Source organism: Phaethon aethereus (genome assembly GCF_964289735.1).
Source record: "Phaethon aethereus genome assembly, chromosome: 6".
NCBI lineage: Eukaryota > Metazoa > Chordata > Aves > Phaethontiformes > Phaethontidae > Phaethon > Phaethon aethereus.
In genome coordinates, this window is record NC_138580.1 from 23615175 (window position 1) to 23632386 (window position 17212).

At 40.0% G+C, this 17212-nt stretch overlaps 1 protein-coding gene across 1 annotated transcript; it reads left to right on the forward strand.

Moving 5' to 3' along the window:
• Nucleotides 1–4142: 4142 nt before the first annotated feature.
• PDK1 (pyruvate dehydrogenase kinase 1) lies at nt 4143–16245 on the forward strand (the record flags this gene model as incomplete). Its single annotated transcript, XM_082001295.1, has 11 exons — nt 4143–4260; nt 7504–7645; nt 9103–9174; nt 9814–9998; nt 10280–10369; nt 10669–10746; nt 12794–12870; nt 13552–13650; nt 14594–14704; nt 15859–15972; nt 16105–16245. The coding sequence occupies 11 exons, from the start codon at nt 4143–4145 to the stop codon at nt 16243–16245; spliced, it is 1227 nt and encodes a 408-aa protein (XP_081857421.1).
• Nucleotides 16246–17212: the final 967 nt, after the last annotated feature.

Here is a 17212-nt window from a genome sequence, read left to right on the forward strand (position 1 = left end):
CGCTTGTGACCGCCTGCCAACTGGATTTAACTCCATTCACCACAACTCTCTGGGCTCGGCTGTCCAGCCAGTTCTTTACCCAGCAAAGAGTACACCTGTCTATGCCACAAGCTGCCAGTTTCTCCAGGAGAATGCTGTGGGAGACGCTGTCAAAGCCTTTACTAAGTCTAGGTAGTCAACATCCACAGCTTTTCCCTCACCCACTAGGTGCGTCACCTGGTCACAGAAGGAGATCAGGTAGGTCAAGCATGACTTGCCTTTCATGAACCCATGCTGACTGGGCCTGATCCCTTGGTAACATTACAGAGCAAAGAAGCGTATCACTGCCAGATAGGTTACGAGACAGCCTGTGATTGATTCCGGCTTAGCAAGGGGGAACAAATAAAAATAGCCATCCCGGACTAGACCACAGATTCACCTGAATCAGTTTCCCACCTCTGACAATGGCCAGTAGTTAAGCAGCATGATGGTGATACTTTGATCTTCCTGTTCCTGCAAAAAGTTAGTGCTCAACTTCAGTAGCTATGTGGTATGTTTTTCCCATGGAAGAAAAAGCCATCTATTATAGTCATAAAATTTCTCCAACTGCCTTCTGATCTTGAGTCACAAAGTTGTACATGGCAAAAATTCACAAACTCCAAAGTTTAATTACACACTGGATAAAAATAAACAAACCCATCTGTATGTTCTTCTTGCATCTACTACCATTTGATAACTCGTATAGAAGCCACTCCATATTTTTGACCAACTTTGTTGCCATTTTTGTATCTTTTTTTTTCTACTTCTGCAAAAAAAAGAGACCAAAGCCACATCAAACCAAGGTAAGCCTAAGAATTTTCTAGCACAGCAAAAGCAGCTGAACTTACCGACAAAAACCTAAGAACAATGATGAGCCTTTGTGCACAGTACGTACACAAGCTGAAGAGAGACATGGATAGAGGGACCAGACAACTGCAGGCATCATAGGAAGCATATAAACCATTGAAAGAAAAAAAGAGATATTCTATCAATATCTGTACCTGGCAACTTAAGTTTTTTTCTTAATCTATGATGATTTGGACCTATTTTGGAAGAAAGGGAGGAAAAGAAAAAAAAGTACCAGTACATGCAGCAACCAAGAACGGTGACTTCTAGTAAGGGGTTATTTATAGCATCACCTCAACAAACCAAGAATTCTTTCTATGGAACACCCTGCAACAATGCTGTGCTTCCAACTACCTTACGAAACCTCAAATTGAAAAAAAAAAAAAAATTAAAATGTAGTTGCTTAATTTAAAACATAGCATTTAGTTTTAACCTATCATCAAGTCTGATCTGTTCTGTCCCATTTAAATTATGGATCCAGATGTATTATAATTTCATGAACATCAATAAGCAGGAATATGAGTAGAAAATGCCAAATGACAAAAAGAATACATTTCTCCTTTTTGGTTTGCATAAGAATTTGCAGAAATTGGCATATCAGAACTCCAACTAGCGTTACACTGGATCAGATCAAAGTAAGACCCCAGAAGATCATCAATGAGAGAAAGAGGTTTTAAAAAGGAACGGGGTGGGGGAAGGAGGAGGGGAGAGAGAAAGGTAATTCAAATATTCTCCAGTATTTTAACAGAACATGTTTACATGGATCAGTATCTGATCAGCAGTTTAAACAAGAGCAAGAAATTGCCTTTAGGTAAACAGCAAGGGTTTGTTCTGCTCTGAAGACAGCATTTAAAGAATTACCCACAATTCTTTATCCACAGTCACTTCTGTGACTGCTCATCCTGCATAATTTTCCCCGAGAAAACTGCTCACTGTTTACATTATTGAGAATGGACTCTAGCTTACAAAGTGCAATGATTTATTTAGCCTCTGACAGCCTTTGCCCCATCTTCTGTCTGAGGACTGCTGTCCAAAGATAACTTTAGGCAGTAGGCCAGTTTTTAAGGCATGCCTGTAAGTTGAAACATCAGGCATCAAGACAGTAACATACAGGCATAAAAGATGAAGCCAACCCAGAGCCATTATAAGAGACTGCAACAACTCAGAAATACCCAACTTACTGCTTGTAGGCACTGCTTTAAACTACTGCTGGCTCACAACTGAGAGGCCATTATAAAACTGTTTTAAGCACAGCAATTCATAACCAGGAGTCCCAAACTATTACAAACTTGAGTAGCATAAGCTACTATTTGATGCTTCTTGGGGGTGGCCTACAAGCAGCAATAAAGCAAAAACTGTCAGTAATCTGTATTTGTAGCAGGCTTGCAGAGACATGACAAGCTGTTAGTTCACCCCATTATTCAGTGTCCTCTGCCCAGAAGAGAGCAAGCCATTCATTTTTCATCACAAGATGGAGGTACTGTCTGATTACAAACCAGATCAATCAGTTGAATCCTGAACTACTGCTTCATTCTTAGATATTATTGGTGCAGTTACTGCTCAGAAAATTGCCACTGGAGGCAGACTGAATAAATGTTTTCTGTATTTCAATACAACATAAAAAAAAAACCCCAACACAAAGCCCTCAATTTGTTATGGTATCTTCATCTCTCTAATGGGAGGCTCCAAGCAATCCAGCAAAGCACTGAACAGATTAATACGATAAAGAGCAAAAGGATTCTTGCTCTGGCAGATGCCATTGGGTATCCATCCCTGCTAGCGAGTCATGGACAAGTCACAGATGCAAAGCATGTTTAACAGAAACCAAGCAACATGTAAAAGTTGATTTCGTAAGATAAATTTATGGGCCAAATACAAGTATCCACAACTAAGCAAGCAAATGATACAGGGCCAGATCCACTAGTGCACTGTATTGTGTACAATTTTGAAATACAGAATTCAATATCTCCACTGCCGTTAGTTTATCAGAAGTGTTTATCATCACTCTTAACTGCCTTTTTTGTTAACGTTCTGGATATTTCTACCTAAGTAGGACAAGAAACTATTAAACACCTCTGCCTGATGTATCCTAACAGCTGGTAAAGCGATTTAGTGTGACATACTTTTTAACCAATGAAGACACGTATTGAGTTCATTGTTGGCCGACGGGGAGTATATCTGTAAAGACGGAAGCCATATTCTCCCTCTGTATATTTTTGGTTTTTTCCTGACAGCGGAAACAAACGTTATCCCTCCCCCCTCGTCTTTCTCGTTCGCCGGCTGTCACACAGTGCAGAGCGGGAAGGGCTGAAGAGGCCGTAGTACCCCGTCCCATGGCACCGCGCCGCTAAGCAGGCTCAAGGACCACTAGCGAGACGACACCGGGTTGTTCAATGGCGGTTTAAAGCCCTCAGGTGAGGCTCTGACCTCAGGCCGGCCGGCAGCGCTATGGATAAAGCCGCTGCTTTTGTGGGTTTCTGTTACCTCCCGTTTCAGCCCCCCCGGGAACAGACGCCGGGAGCCTCGTCCCCGCTGCGACCGAGGCGTCCTCCGGCCCCCACAGGCCCCAGCTCCGCCCGGCCCGGGCCCAGACGGCGGCGAGGGGGAGCGGCAGCACGGCTGAAGGCGGCACCGCCCGCCCCCAGCGCGCTTCTACCGAACGGGCCATCCCCTCCGATACCGACCCCTCCACGCACTGCCGACGCTAATGCGTGGGCACCTTTCGGCCTCCACACGGGAGCGCACACGCCGCAGGACCCCAGCGGTCCCGGCCCCTCACGCCCACCGCCCCTCCGCCGGGGGGGCCGCGGCCCCCGGTCCCCTCACGGCTTCCCGCCCCGGGGGCTGGTGAGCACCCCGCAGCCCTTCCCCGGGAAGGCGGCGGCACCCGTCCCCGTGAATAACACGACCGTACCTGTCCGAGGCTGGGCTGCGAAGCTGGGCTCCTCCGGGAAGCAAGTGCGCCTTCTCCCGGCGGATGGCCGAGGCACAGGGGTAGCGGAGCAGCCGCCTGAAGCGCCACGACCCTGCTCGCGGGGGCCGGGCTGCTCCGGGCGGCCCCCCGCCCCGCTCCCTCGGAGCCGCCCTCTCCTCCGCCCCGTCGCCGCTGCGTGGGGCTGGGCCGGGAGGAGACACCCACCCCTTCGGGCACCTCCTCCCGGCCGCGCGGCGGAGGAGGCCGCGGCCTGGGCCGGGGGAGCTGGCGTGGCGGGAAGGGAAATGGCGGCCGGGCCGGGCTGAGCCGAGCCGAGCCGAGGAGGGGGGACGAGAGCCGCGCCATGAGGCTGCTGCGCGCCTTGCTGCGCGGCGCCTCCCCGGGCAGCATCCCGCAGCAGGTGGACTTCTACTCGCGCTTCTCCCCCTCGCCGCTCTCCATGAAGCAATTCCTGGACTTCGGTGAGTGCCCGCCGCGCTGCCCGCAGGTGCCTGTGAGGAGCGGAGCAGGGCGGGGGCGGGGCTGCTCCGGCACGGCCGCGAGCTCCCCCTCCCCGCCCCGCGTTAGCGCTGCCGCCTTCCCCTACGGTTGCTTATCGCTCTTTTATACTGCCCTTTTTGGCAGAAAAAAAGGCTCTGCTTCCTTCCAGGAGAAGGGAGCCCAGCTGGCTCCTTCCCCGGAGGCTGGAACTGTGGCAAGGTTGAAATTCAGCTGAGAGCTCCCAGTTTTTTGGCATCCTAAAAGTAGTTTGGTTTTTTTTCTGTAAAACCTGCAGTGTTGGGGAGAGGGTGGGGGCGGTTACGACAATCGGTGCTGTTAGAAGTGACTCAGGTGAGATTCGTTAAGCCTTTTGCAAGCTAGCAGCATGCAGCCTTTTAAGGTGTACCAGCCACCAGAAACGTTGGGGCGCAGCTGGCGCCGGGAGCTGGAACAATCGCCGCTTCTCGCTCACGTGCCCGTGCCCTGCAGTAACGCCTCACCCGAGCGCCGCTGGCGTAGGAGATGTGCGAGAGAAGGAGCAGGACGCCGACACCGGGAGCCGTCCCGCAGGACGGGGAACCTAGCCGTGAAAATGAGTAAATCCCTAACGGGATGCTCAGTCTCGCACTCCGCGCTGAAACCGCTTGTGGTGCTGACCGACAACAGGAGCCGCAGGAATTGTTCTGCTCTGCTTCAGAGCAAAGACTATGCAGAGAAGGGTCTTGTAGGTCACTCCGACTCCTTTTCAAAGCCTGGGGATGGAGCCGTGCTATATCTGCTTCTGTACGCGAGGCATTCACATGTGCATAAATGCTTACATAAAAGTTGTATGTAAACATTTAACTAGTTAATAGTCGTATTGCTTTTTACGTTTTTGTAAGTAAAACATAACTGAGAACTAATCCTAGAACCCCAGACTTCGTATAAATAGGAAGACTTAAAAACTTTCTTAACTACCCACTGCCACTTCATTCATGTATCCAACGATTCATACACTGCAATAAAACATATCCAATATTTAAAACTGCAGATTTGTACAGGAGCCCACCATATATTCTGTTGCTACTGTACTTTCAAGTAAAGAATCTTGCAATTCAGAGTGCGCTTTGACCTGCATTATTTTACCATTAAAATACCGATAAAATAATGCTTACCTTATAATCAGTGTTTATTTTCAAGGCACGGTATTTCCTCACGTCAAAAGTTAGGCTACCTTTTTGCTGTTAGTACCTGAACATAAGGTAAAGATAATCTTGAAAACTTTTTAAAAATTATTTTTTCCGTGTCTTTTTGCTTAGGGTTTAATAACAGATTCTAAAAACTAATAGCGAAGGCAAAAAAAAAAAAAAGTGCAACACTGAGACAGTATTTGTCTGTAAGACATTCTGTAGCCATTTGCAGTCTGATGGTGTTTTCACTGGGAATTTTTCTGGCTCCTTTAGCTGGAGTGAGAGCAAAGAGAAAAATCAAAATCTGGTAATGCTAACTTTGGGCGGGGGGGAAGTCCACTTCTCCTCCCGGTTTCAATCTAGCAAATGAAATATTCCATAAGCAAATATAGGTCTGGATCATATACATCAGTCATATAATAAGCACACAGTATTTTCTGTTCGAAGTCTTATCCATTCTATGCCGCGACAGACCATAGCTGCACAGGGAAACAAAGTCATCGTTCACTGAAGTCTTGCTTACCCTAAGCTGTCTTCCATATTTGACCCAGGACTGCAAAGATACATCCTCCAGATACAAACCTCAATTTGTGGAATGTCACTTGCTGAGTATATGAGGCATTTGAAGATTATCTTTACATTCTAATACCTTCAGTCTGACTTGTTCACGGAATTTTACCTGAGAACAGGGAAAGAGGCCAGTAACACTCACGCCCGAAATACAATCAGACTAGGGAGAAGAATGAAAGGTTTCTGGGCAGAGGTCATATGTAGACAACGCATAATACTGGTAAGTGTTACTGGGGAGGAATTTCTTGTAAGCTGTTCACTTTTTTGTTAAGTTAACTGACATCTCTCATCAGTGTAGTTTATGATGTATCTGAGTCTGGATGCATTAAACTACTCCATTTCAATTTGGTGAAGATTCTTCCTGTTTAAGACACTCCCAGCTTCCTCTTTTTCCATGTCCCTTCCTTTAATCTTCTTCCCCAACTCGCCCTTGCCAAATGAAAGAAGTAAACTGAGCAGAAACACCAGAGTTAATATTTAGGAATTACTTGTTGTGAAACACCAAGCCTGAGGTATGTACTTCACTGCAGCAGATGAACAAGTTTGTAAGTTCAGATGGTGTTTAAAATCTAGAAAGAGGTCTGGCTGAGAATAAAGTACAGCATTTCTTAGCCTTTTCCCCACTCCGCACCTTCCTTTCTCACCTACTAGAACAAGCATTGTGGGAGTAAATTTAGGTCTTTATCTTAAAAAACACATTTAATTGCCACCCACCTGGATGACACCTGTGCTTATGAAAGGACAGGTGAGTTATCAACAGGTGCAGTAATGTAGCTTCTAGCTTTTAAAAAAGTAAAAAATGTAAAAAGTAAATGTATGGGAGAACTACTATTGTAATGACTAAGCACAGTAGCTGTCCTACTTTCATTTCTCTCTCAGTATTCATGGGAATTCATTCATCTGTCTTCTGTTCCTGTAAGACAGTGAATTTAAACTACTACGGATCTATCTGAAAATGAGATAAATATTACAGAATTTATTTCCTGAAAGTGTTTCAATATGAGTTACGGTAATTCAGTAAGATCAGTGATCAAGCAGGGAGTATGGGATGGTGATACTTTCTCAAGCATCCTTCCCATAAATAGTTTCCTGTGCTGGTTTCATTTGCTTCTCTGACATGCTCAGAATGACATACTGTTTGATCAGTGCTAGTTATGGTCAATGTTTGCTGCAAATAAAATGAACAATTTATCTGTATAGAAGTGATATTTAAAGTTGAATAGTATGGGTCTGCAGCTATTGCACTAGTTACTATAATCCTCCACATGTAAGGAGTTACTGCAACAGGACTGGTAGGTTTCAATATGAGTTTGCATTTTGAAATATAAATGGGCTGCTGCCATGAAAGAAATATTGGCTTACCAGACTGGCTGGGTCAACTTTAAAACCAAACCACAGACCTCTTATGCAAGAAAGTAAGAGTCTAGTTCTGTACCTAAGTACTGACTTTATTCTGATGTTCTCATATATTTATTTTGGTTTTAGGATCTGAAAATGCTTGTGAAAAGACTTCATTTATGTTTCTGAGACAAGAGTTGCCTGTGAGATTGGCAAACATAATGAAGGAAATAAGCCTGCTTCCAGACAACCTCTTAAGAACACCTTCAGTTCAACTGGTGCAGAGCTGGTAAGAACAGTGTCATTTCATACCTTTAAGGGTGACCTTCTGCATATACACAAGTCGGGGGAACAACTCATTCTATAGCAAGAACATTTAATATGCTCGTTACATGAACATCTCTTGTTTAAATTGATTAAATATTCCAATGTGACATAAATCAGAAACTAAATTTACAGACTTGGAAAAAAGCCTTTAGGAGCAATTAGAGAACCCACAAGGGAATTAAAAATCACTAAGTATTGAAGATAGTCATGTATGAGAATTCAGTAAAAACAAAAATCCACCAGAACAATGTTAAATAGGGGACTTACCTAAAATGAAGAAGCTAGTTGAAGAAACCAGCAGAATCAGGTTAATGCACAAAATGCTTGCAAAAGATAGTAGAAACCTTTTAAAAGACAGGTTATTGCAGATTAAGAGTAAAGGTGTAGAAAATATGAAGAAAGAGCAATAGGAAGCTCCCAAAGCCAAAATATGTAAAACAACAGAAAGAATACTAGGCAATTAAAATAAAAAAAGATATCCTTTGAAAAGTAAAATTTGCTTTCAAGTAAGGAACTTACACATAAGCATAAACTTTTTTAAGTTGAAAGCAGAACAAAAGGATTGCTTGGCAACTGCTAAAGGCACATGGCTATCTGGAAGGGCTTTTAAAGAGAACAGGAAATCTGCCAGTGAGTAAGTGGGATTGATTAGATGACTGAATATAAAAAGAGTTATCAATGAAGATGAAGGCTCTTAATGAAAAACAAATGCTGAAATTCTCATGATACTAAATGACATTGATCAAATGGGTGGATAAATGCAAAGTAGAGCATGGACAGGAACCTCCTCTCCCTGAATGCTTGCTTGCTTACAATGGAAAAAGAAATTTTGTTGCTACTGGGGACATTTTCCTGAATATAAGAAGGCAAATAGTGTTAGGAACTAAGTAAAAAATGGGGAGGAATATAATTGTACCACTGTGTTAGCCCATTATTCCTCTGAATTACATGCAGTTTTAGTCACTGCATCCTGAACAGAAATGGCCAAGAGGGATAATCAGAGGGTTGGAACAATTTCTATGTGAGGAGAAACCAAATAGAATTCCTCAGCTTGGAAAACACACATCTAAGGAAAGAGATGGCAGAAATACTTAAATCATGAATGAGCTGGGAAGATTTTCTAATAACTAGAACTTGTTGGGGTTGCAAATAAGTGATCACCTACTGGGTTTAAAACACAAGGAAGACCTTTTATGCATTCTAATTAAATTGTGGAATTAATTGCTGTGGAAATTTTGGAAGAAAACATCATGAATAGATTCAAAAGGATCTAACAAAATTCACAGGGTATAGGTCAATGGGATATATCGGATACAGTAACTTGGAAACAAGCAACCCTGGAAGACCATAAATTGCTAACCAAAGGGATCCGGGGAGGCGTATTAGAATGGGTCTTTGTCATGTTTCTTTTGTTCAAAGGTACGTCCAAAGTCTTCAGGAGATCCTTGACTTTAAGGACAAAAGCTCAGAAGATTCAGGGGCTATTCATAGGTAAGGATTTGCTATCACATATGTTACTATTATGTAGAAGGACTGGCAAGAAAATGATAGCTTAAGAAAAACTTCAGTTATCTCCACTCTTTACATAAGAATTGAAGTAACATCACCCCGTGTCCCTAAAGGGAAGATACATTAAAACATGAAACAACGCACTTTTTATGCTGTATCATTCTGGTCAGGGCTTTTTTTATTACACTGAAGAAGCTATGGATATGTTGAACTTAACCAGATGTTTACCAATTTCTTTACTTGTACTGTTGGAACTGATGTATGGAACTTTTCACCTGTAGAGTAGGTTTGGTCATCATTGGCTGACCATAACTGCCATTTGATAGGCATGGAATGATCTGCGTGAAAATGGTTGGCACAGTTTTATCTTTTTCTTGGCAATAATCAAGAGAATAAAGAAATAAATAATAATTTTATAAATAATCAGTAATGGTTGATTAGTGATTGTTTCAATGATAGTCACTTGAAATACACTGCAAAGACTGACCTGTTGTCTTACTGCCGTAGGCAGACCTGTGATATTTCTGTTCATAACAGCCTTCATTTTTGTAGGCAGATACTTTGCTTGCCAGAATGTTAAATTCACTTGAAAGTGAAATACTAAAAATGTATTAATTTAAGTTTTACAGATACTGTGATAAAAATCCGGAATCGACACAATGATGTAATTCCTACGATGGCTCAAGGAGTAGTAGAGTACAAGGAAAGCTTTGGCATTGATCCAGTGACCTCACAGAATGTGCAGTATTTTTTAGACCGTTTCTACATGAGTCGCATTTCAATTAGAATGCTCCTCAATCAACACTGTAAGTGCCATTGTTGAAAGGCAGGGAAATGATACCTGTACTATGTCATTACATTTTCCTTTCATTTTTAAGTGCTTAATATGTACTTACATGCTGCTTAGGAGTACACTATATGCCTTGCTATTTATAAATAAATTCTTAATACAGTTCTTAAAATATTTACTAATAGTAGGCTTTCAGGCATGGTGAAGATTGGAATTATAGATTGCCTATAAATTTCTATTTAGCAAAACCAAAGAGATAAACTAAAATAATAAAATTATAATTTTCTTTTTTGGCAGCTTTACTGTTTGGTGGGAAAATTAATCCAGCTCATCCAAAACACATTGGAAGCATTGATCCTAGCTGCAATGTTGTTGAAGTTGTTAGAGGTAAATTCAGCAGATAAGAACAAGAATTCTGAAAACTTACATGAATGTCTCTACTGAGAGCCAATACACATCTTGATATTCATATACTGTTTAGTTCTTTCTTACCTGGAACAGAAGTTTCATTTGAAGTGTAACACAGTTTTGTCATTTTCCCCTATAAACACCGTTTTTGTGAGAAGATACAAAATCTCCCTGACAGTGCACAGTGTTTTCAATTTTTGTTTTTCTTTTTGTCAAATTGTAAAGGAGGGAAAAAAATGTGGAGGAAGGAAATGTAACTTTCTGTGTTTTTATTATAGATGGCTATGAAAGTGCTAAGAGACTTTGTGATTTATATTACATGAGCTCTCCAGAACTCATCCTTGAAGAGTTGAATGGTAAGTGAATATGGGACAAGGCACTCTGTTGAACATAGTGATGGCTTCTTCTAAAGCAGTTGGTGGTAAAATGTTCTCCTTCCACTTTTCAGATAGTTAATGTGTTTTCTATATCTACTGTCATAAATAGTTTGGGTTTTTTTTGTTTAAATCTGGCAGAAGGCTTTCCCTATTCCTCCCTTTAATTGGGAAACTGAAATCAGTAGAAAAGTTTTTGACACTACAGCTGTTGATATAACAGATTTTAGCAGCCTCCTTCCCTCCCTAAGGTTTCTTTTATGTCATTACTCTACACTGCCTATTGCATTTCACCCTCTCTGCATTTCTTGTGACACTTTCAAGATTTATATTAAACATTCCATTCTAATTTCTCTTGCTTATTCAGCTATCATGTATCTGTCATTAGCTATAGTACACTCAAGTCGTGGTAAAAATTATTTGAATACATTGGCTTTGACTTGAGAAAACAGTTTACAACTGTATTGCTATGATCTCAGAGGTCAGCTATTGTCCTCATAGTCCTGCTGAATGCTAAAGAGCCTTTCTGCCACTACTCACTAGAGTACTTTTCAAGATACTAAATGCCAAGTTTGGACAGACCTATGAAAACAAGCAATCAAAATTGCTTCTACAAGCAATTGCGAAAGCCAAAGTGCAACCACAGTAACTTTGTCTGTGAAGCTAAAGGCAAAGAAAGTGTGGCCTTGACTACCCATTCCAGATCTTTTCTTCCTGCTGTACAAAACCTGTCATTCTTTATCTAGGTTAAAGGGTTTGCCTCTCTCTGTCTTTGGAGCATGATGCTAAAAACATTTGTAGGAAACTATCAGTCATGCTAGCTAACACTCTGTACTGAGGGGTCATTTAATGGTGTACGTGCTCCAGAAGCCAGAACAAATAGTTCAGTTTTTATAAAAGGAGTGACCTTTTGCTCAGTGAATTGTGAAGGCAAGTTAAACCTGATCCAGGCCCAATGCACATTCCTTGCCCACAGCTGAGAGTGGAGACCATTATTTAAACCTTAGGCATGGGATCTGGGGGTAGAGGCATGGAGGGAAGCGGTTAACTTACTTGAGGACATTATTTCAGTGTGATATCCCCCTGCGCCCTTTTATTTTTGCTGGGTACATAATTTGTTCTAGATCTTCTGACATCAGTAGTCTCCAACATTTATGTTCATACAGCACTGGTCACTAACACAGTCTGGTGAGAAATCATTAATTTGTTGAACTGAAAGAACCTTAAGAATCAGCAGAATTTTCTGAGCAACCTTTCCTTAATTTTTGATACAATGAATGTGTTCCCATGATATATTTTCTAGAATTTAATCTTTAAAAAAAGTTCCAAAACTATACCAGTTTTATAGACAGAACTGTCTATATAATTTTTTTTAAGGTTTCTTGTTAGAAATCAGCTAATTTCTAAATGAATACAAGAGTAGGCTGTGCTGTAGTTACTGTTTGGTGTATTATAGGATCGTAAGATAATTCAGGTTGGGCGGGACCTCAAGAGGTTTCTAGCCTGACATCCTACTTGAAGCAAGGACAGCTATGAGGTCAGACCAGGTTGCTCAGGACTTTATCCAGTCTGGTCTTACAAATCCTCCAAGGATGACAACTAGATAACATCTCTGGGCATCCTGTTTCAATGCTTAACTGTTGTGGTGAAAATGTTTTTCTCTATATCTAGTCTGAACCTCTGTTATTTCATCTTACACTCACTTTTTCTTGTTCTCCCACCACTTGAAGAGCCTGACTCTATCTTCATGATAACCTCCTCATAGACATTAGAAAGCAACTATCGTACACCCTAACTGGTGATGCCACAGTGGGTTTTAAGATTAATTTCTAAAGCAGCAAGCACATTTGAAAATCTTGAGTATGACTTTTGATTAACATACAACTTCTCAAAAGATTTCTGTTCAAATTTTCCTTCTTTTGTAAATTCTCTCAACAATACAAATATACATTTTGAATTACTGCTTGAATGAATAAAAGATACCTAGTTTTACTTACCTATTTAATTATTTAGACTCTCTTTTCTCCAGCTAAATCACCAGGACAGCCTATGCAAGTGGTGTATGTGCCATCACATCTCTATCACATGGTTTTCGAACTTTTCAAGGTCTGTGCACTTACCATTACACAATCTTTGATACATCTTTGTTTACTGAGGTTGTATTTGTTTGACTTTTTGTACCAATTCTAGATAGCAGTGTGTTTTGCAAGTGCAAACCTCTCGCTATTTGACTGAGGGAAGATACCTAAATCGTGCTAGTTAGACAAACAGTAACTGCATAGAAAATAAAAGCTTCGGAAGATGTATCTGCTTTGCCTAGCCTCTGAATACATCTGACACCTTCTGAGTAGATAGCTTTGTCAGAAAATCTTAAAATGTATAAAGACATTAATAAAGCAAGTGAGAATAAGATACACAATTTTTGGGACATCTGCATCTCTGGTATAATGTGTAACAGGTCCTACAGAGCTTTCCTGAAGCAGTTCAATCCTAGACTTTTTTTGATCTTTGTGTCATATTGCATGTACAATGCACAAATAAAACTGTACATTAAAATATTCAGATGTTTGCTCTAAAAAAATTAAATATTTGAAGCATGTATATTCTAATAAACTATATAAATACTAAGACTGGATAAACCAGAAATAGATAAAATATTCTAAAACTATATACATGCATTTGTCCTGATTCTGAAATACATGATAAAAATAATTTTCCTAAATTGATGTTTTAAGATAATATACAAAGCGGTAAGAACAGGATTTAAGCTGTACTTGAAAATTGCAGAATGCAATGAGAGCCACCATGGAACATAATGCTGATGGATGCATTTATCCTCCTATTCATGTACACGTCACATTGGGAAATGAGGATTTAACTGTGAAGGTACCCACTTTTTTGATTATTTTGAAGATTATTTTGATTAGTTTTTTCCCCCTGTTGTAGGCCGCATATTACTAATTTTAGCTGGTGGTCTGGTTCCAACAATAGATTGTATGTGATGATGCAGTATGTACTAACAAGACCATTATGGAATATCATGTAGTGCATCAGTAGGAGATTTATGAAGACGTTGCACAGTCACACTGAAGGCTCTGCAATCTAATTCTATGCTTTTGTCACACGCATGTCTTGCCTAGCTTATAAGCAACCAAGACTAAAAATGAAGTAACATCTTTATACAATTGTAATACCAGTATTTTGTACATGACAATGGCAGAGCTATACCGGTGTGAGACAAACTAAAAAAAGGGAAATAAACATTGTATATTCCATGCAAATCAAACCTCCCTAAAGTACAGTTTGCAGAGTAATTTCTTCTTTTTCTGTACACCATCCATGTTGGATTTCAAAGACCAACTGCAAGCACTGGCTTTTCATAGGTCTAGCTAAACCATAGTAAAACAACTCTTCTGACTTACTCCTTCAGTAATAGGTTTTAATAGATTGTATCTAATTGGCAGTGTTCCTGACGAGTAAAGATAAAAATACACAGAACTTGGCCTTTGTTATGAGGTATAGATACTGACTTCAGACAAAATTGAGTTATGAACAAGATAAAAGCAATGCACAATTTAAGTAGAATTTTCTTACTTCCAAGAGATTATGAATGCTTCTTAGGGTAGTATTTTATTTAAATGAAAGGCAAGGATTCACCTCTCTCTGGTCATTGCTGTAGCTGAGAGATGAGAATTTAAGAAAACCCATAATTTAATAGTATAAAGTTGCCCCTATGTTTTACCTGAACTCGCTCTGGATCATTGAGAGAAGCTGTCTTTTACAAAAATACATTCAGGGACATAATGCTACATGTTCCTTCTTGTTCTAGATGAGTGATCGTGGTGGAGGTGTTCCTATGAGGAAAATTGACAGACTATTCAACTACATGTATTCAACAGCACCACGTCCACGTGTTGAGACATCACGAGCTACACCTTTGGTATGCAAATCTTTTATACCTTGTCACCTTGGATATGTTTTCATTGTCACAAAAGAAACCATATAGTCAAAGCTATGAAGTACTGATTTTATAGATACAATGAGTATTGCCATTTCAATGTTATAGTTTAAATATAGTTCTGAAAATAACTGGAAAATTGCATAAAATCCTCAAATACTAAAAATTATTTAAACTTTTTCAAGTTTCTGTTTTTCTCTACCAAATATAAAGACCAGCTACCTCAAACAGAACACTTAGCTATGCTGCACGTACTGTAGTAAGGACAGGACTCTGAATTCTTGTTGTGGCCACTGAATGAAAGGAAAAATAATTATAGCAATGGTTTCGGATCAAGTCCATCGTTCCATTTGCACTGTGTAGGTAGTTGTACTATCCCCCAGCAAGGATGAAGGTATGCAGATGTGTCAGGGCATATTAAGAATCTACTTTGGTCTCGTGTGAACTTAATAGATGCACAAGAAATAAAGCCTTAGCTCTCAGTAAGAAGCTCTGAACAGCTTTCCTGATTTTATTCTCTCATATTGCATCAATCAAAATATGTTTTTTAAATGTATATAATGTTCTGCATCTAGGTAATTGTGCTACTCACTAAACACTAGATCTTTACAGAGAAGTGTGTATGTTCATTGAGAGATTACCTCTAAAATTTAGTAGATAAAAAAAATTATACTTGACAGTTCAGGGCTGTGTCCTGCTACTGCAGACAGGACGTGACAGAATTTTAGTATAAGCTACAAATTCATACACATTGCTTCTTGGACCTTTTTTATATAGTATCTGACTTAAGTACTTGGTGTTCTTAAGATTAGCAGCTCCATGAGGCATAAGACAGACTCAGTACAGTTTTCTCTAATGGTGTCATCTTCTTGAAAAAGCTACCATAATACAAGAAGTGTTACGTAGCAGCCCTGTCTGACAAAGGAATAGAACGGTTTTCCCATAATCACAATCATCCATGCATTCTTCCGTTTCTGAGGTGTTTAGTGGTTCTGGGGGGCATAACAGTTAACACTTGAACTCCTTCTTTTAGTGCCAAATGTCATGCTTAGTTTGTCTAGTTACCTATGAAGTTAAAACAGAAAACAGCACCGATGGATGCAATTAATGAAAATACACCTTTTCTCCTGGATCAGGCTGGATTTGGTTATGGCTTACCCATATCACGTCTGTACGCACAGTACTTCCAAGGAGACCTGAAACTGTATTCCTTAGAAGGCTATGGTACAGATGCAGTTATTTACATAAAGGTATGATGTAACACTTTATCATTTTAGATTTATCAGCAACTCTAATCTACCTGCTAATGGAACTCCTTGTTTTGTTAGTAGAACTTTGATTAAAAAGAATCATCAGCAACAATCTATCTTCTCTACTTACAGGCCTTATCAACAGAATCAATTGAAAGACTCCCTGTATATAACAAAGCAGCCTGGAAACATTATAAAGCAAACCATGAAGCAGATGATTGGTGTGTACCAAGCAGTGAGCCAAAGGACATGACCACTTTTCGCAGTATATAGCTTTTTCCTCAACAGTTCGTAAGAAGTAGGTATGTCTGTAAAGGGAATTTAAAAGATCTGATTTACACCAAGATGCTGAGCCACATTTGATATGTGAAAGTAATTTTAAGTGGAGTAACAGAAGGTTTAATGTAATTACTCTTTTCTGGAATTAAGAAAAAAACAAACAAGAACGAAGAAAACCCCCAAACCTGTACATATTTTAAAATTTTAAGTGAGAAGGACACACTTAATTTGTTCTACTTTCTATTTATGACTACTTTCAAGTAGCTAAGTCAAGGGAGCAGTAATTTCAGGTTTTATAGGGACCAATGCAATCAATATCATATCTGGGGAGAAAAGTATTAATTCTTAGAATTACAAAATTGTTTTAATAGAAGAACTATTGAAAAAGCTCACCAGAGCATTCTCCCATTATACAGTATTACAGATTAATGAAAAACTCATGTAAGAAATACTGAGGAGCTCATTGCTATACTTTTGCGCCCATATGGCATTTTATATTCTTTTATCTTAAGCACGCTGAAGTCTAATTTTGCAAGGTTAGATGTTGCCTACACACCTTGCCTACATCAAGGCTTTTTGCAGCTGTAGAGATCACTTAGGTCTGTAAGGATTAAAAAAAAAAAAAAAGTTCTAGCTGCTACTGCTGGTATAATGTATCTCAGGTATGTGGTATCAGTCATATTTCTCTGGTTTTAATGTGAATATTTAATACATGTGAAAAACTTATCTTGCCATGATCATTGTGAATTAGCAATAGCATTGGCTTGTGTACAGTAAAGATATGTTGTCTTGCATTTGCGTTTATTTCTGTAGGTAATACCAAAATGCAGTATCAATATTCTAGCCCTAGTAAGATCTCAAGACTCGGGTATGTCAGGTTACAGCTGTAAATGGAAGCTATTTTAATAAATGGATTTTTAAAATTTGCCCTTAATAGGACATCTCTATTACTTTGACAGTA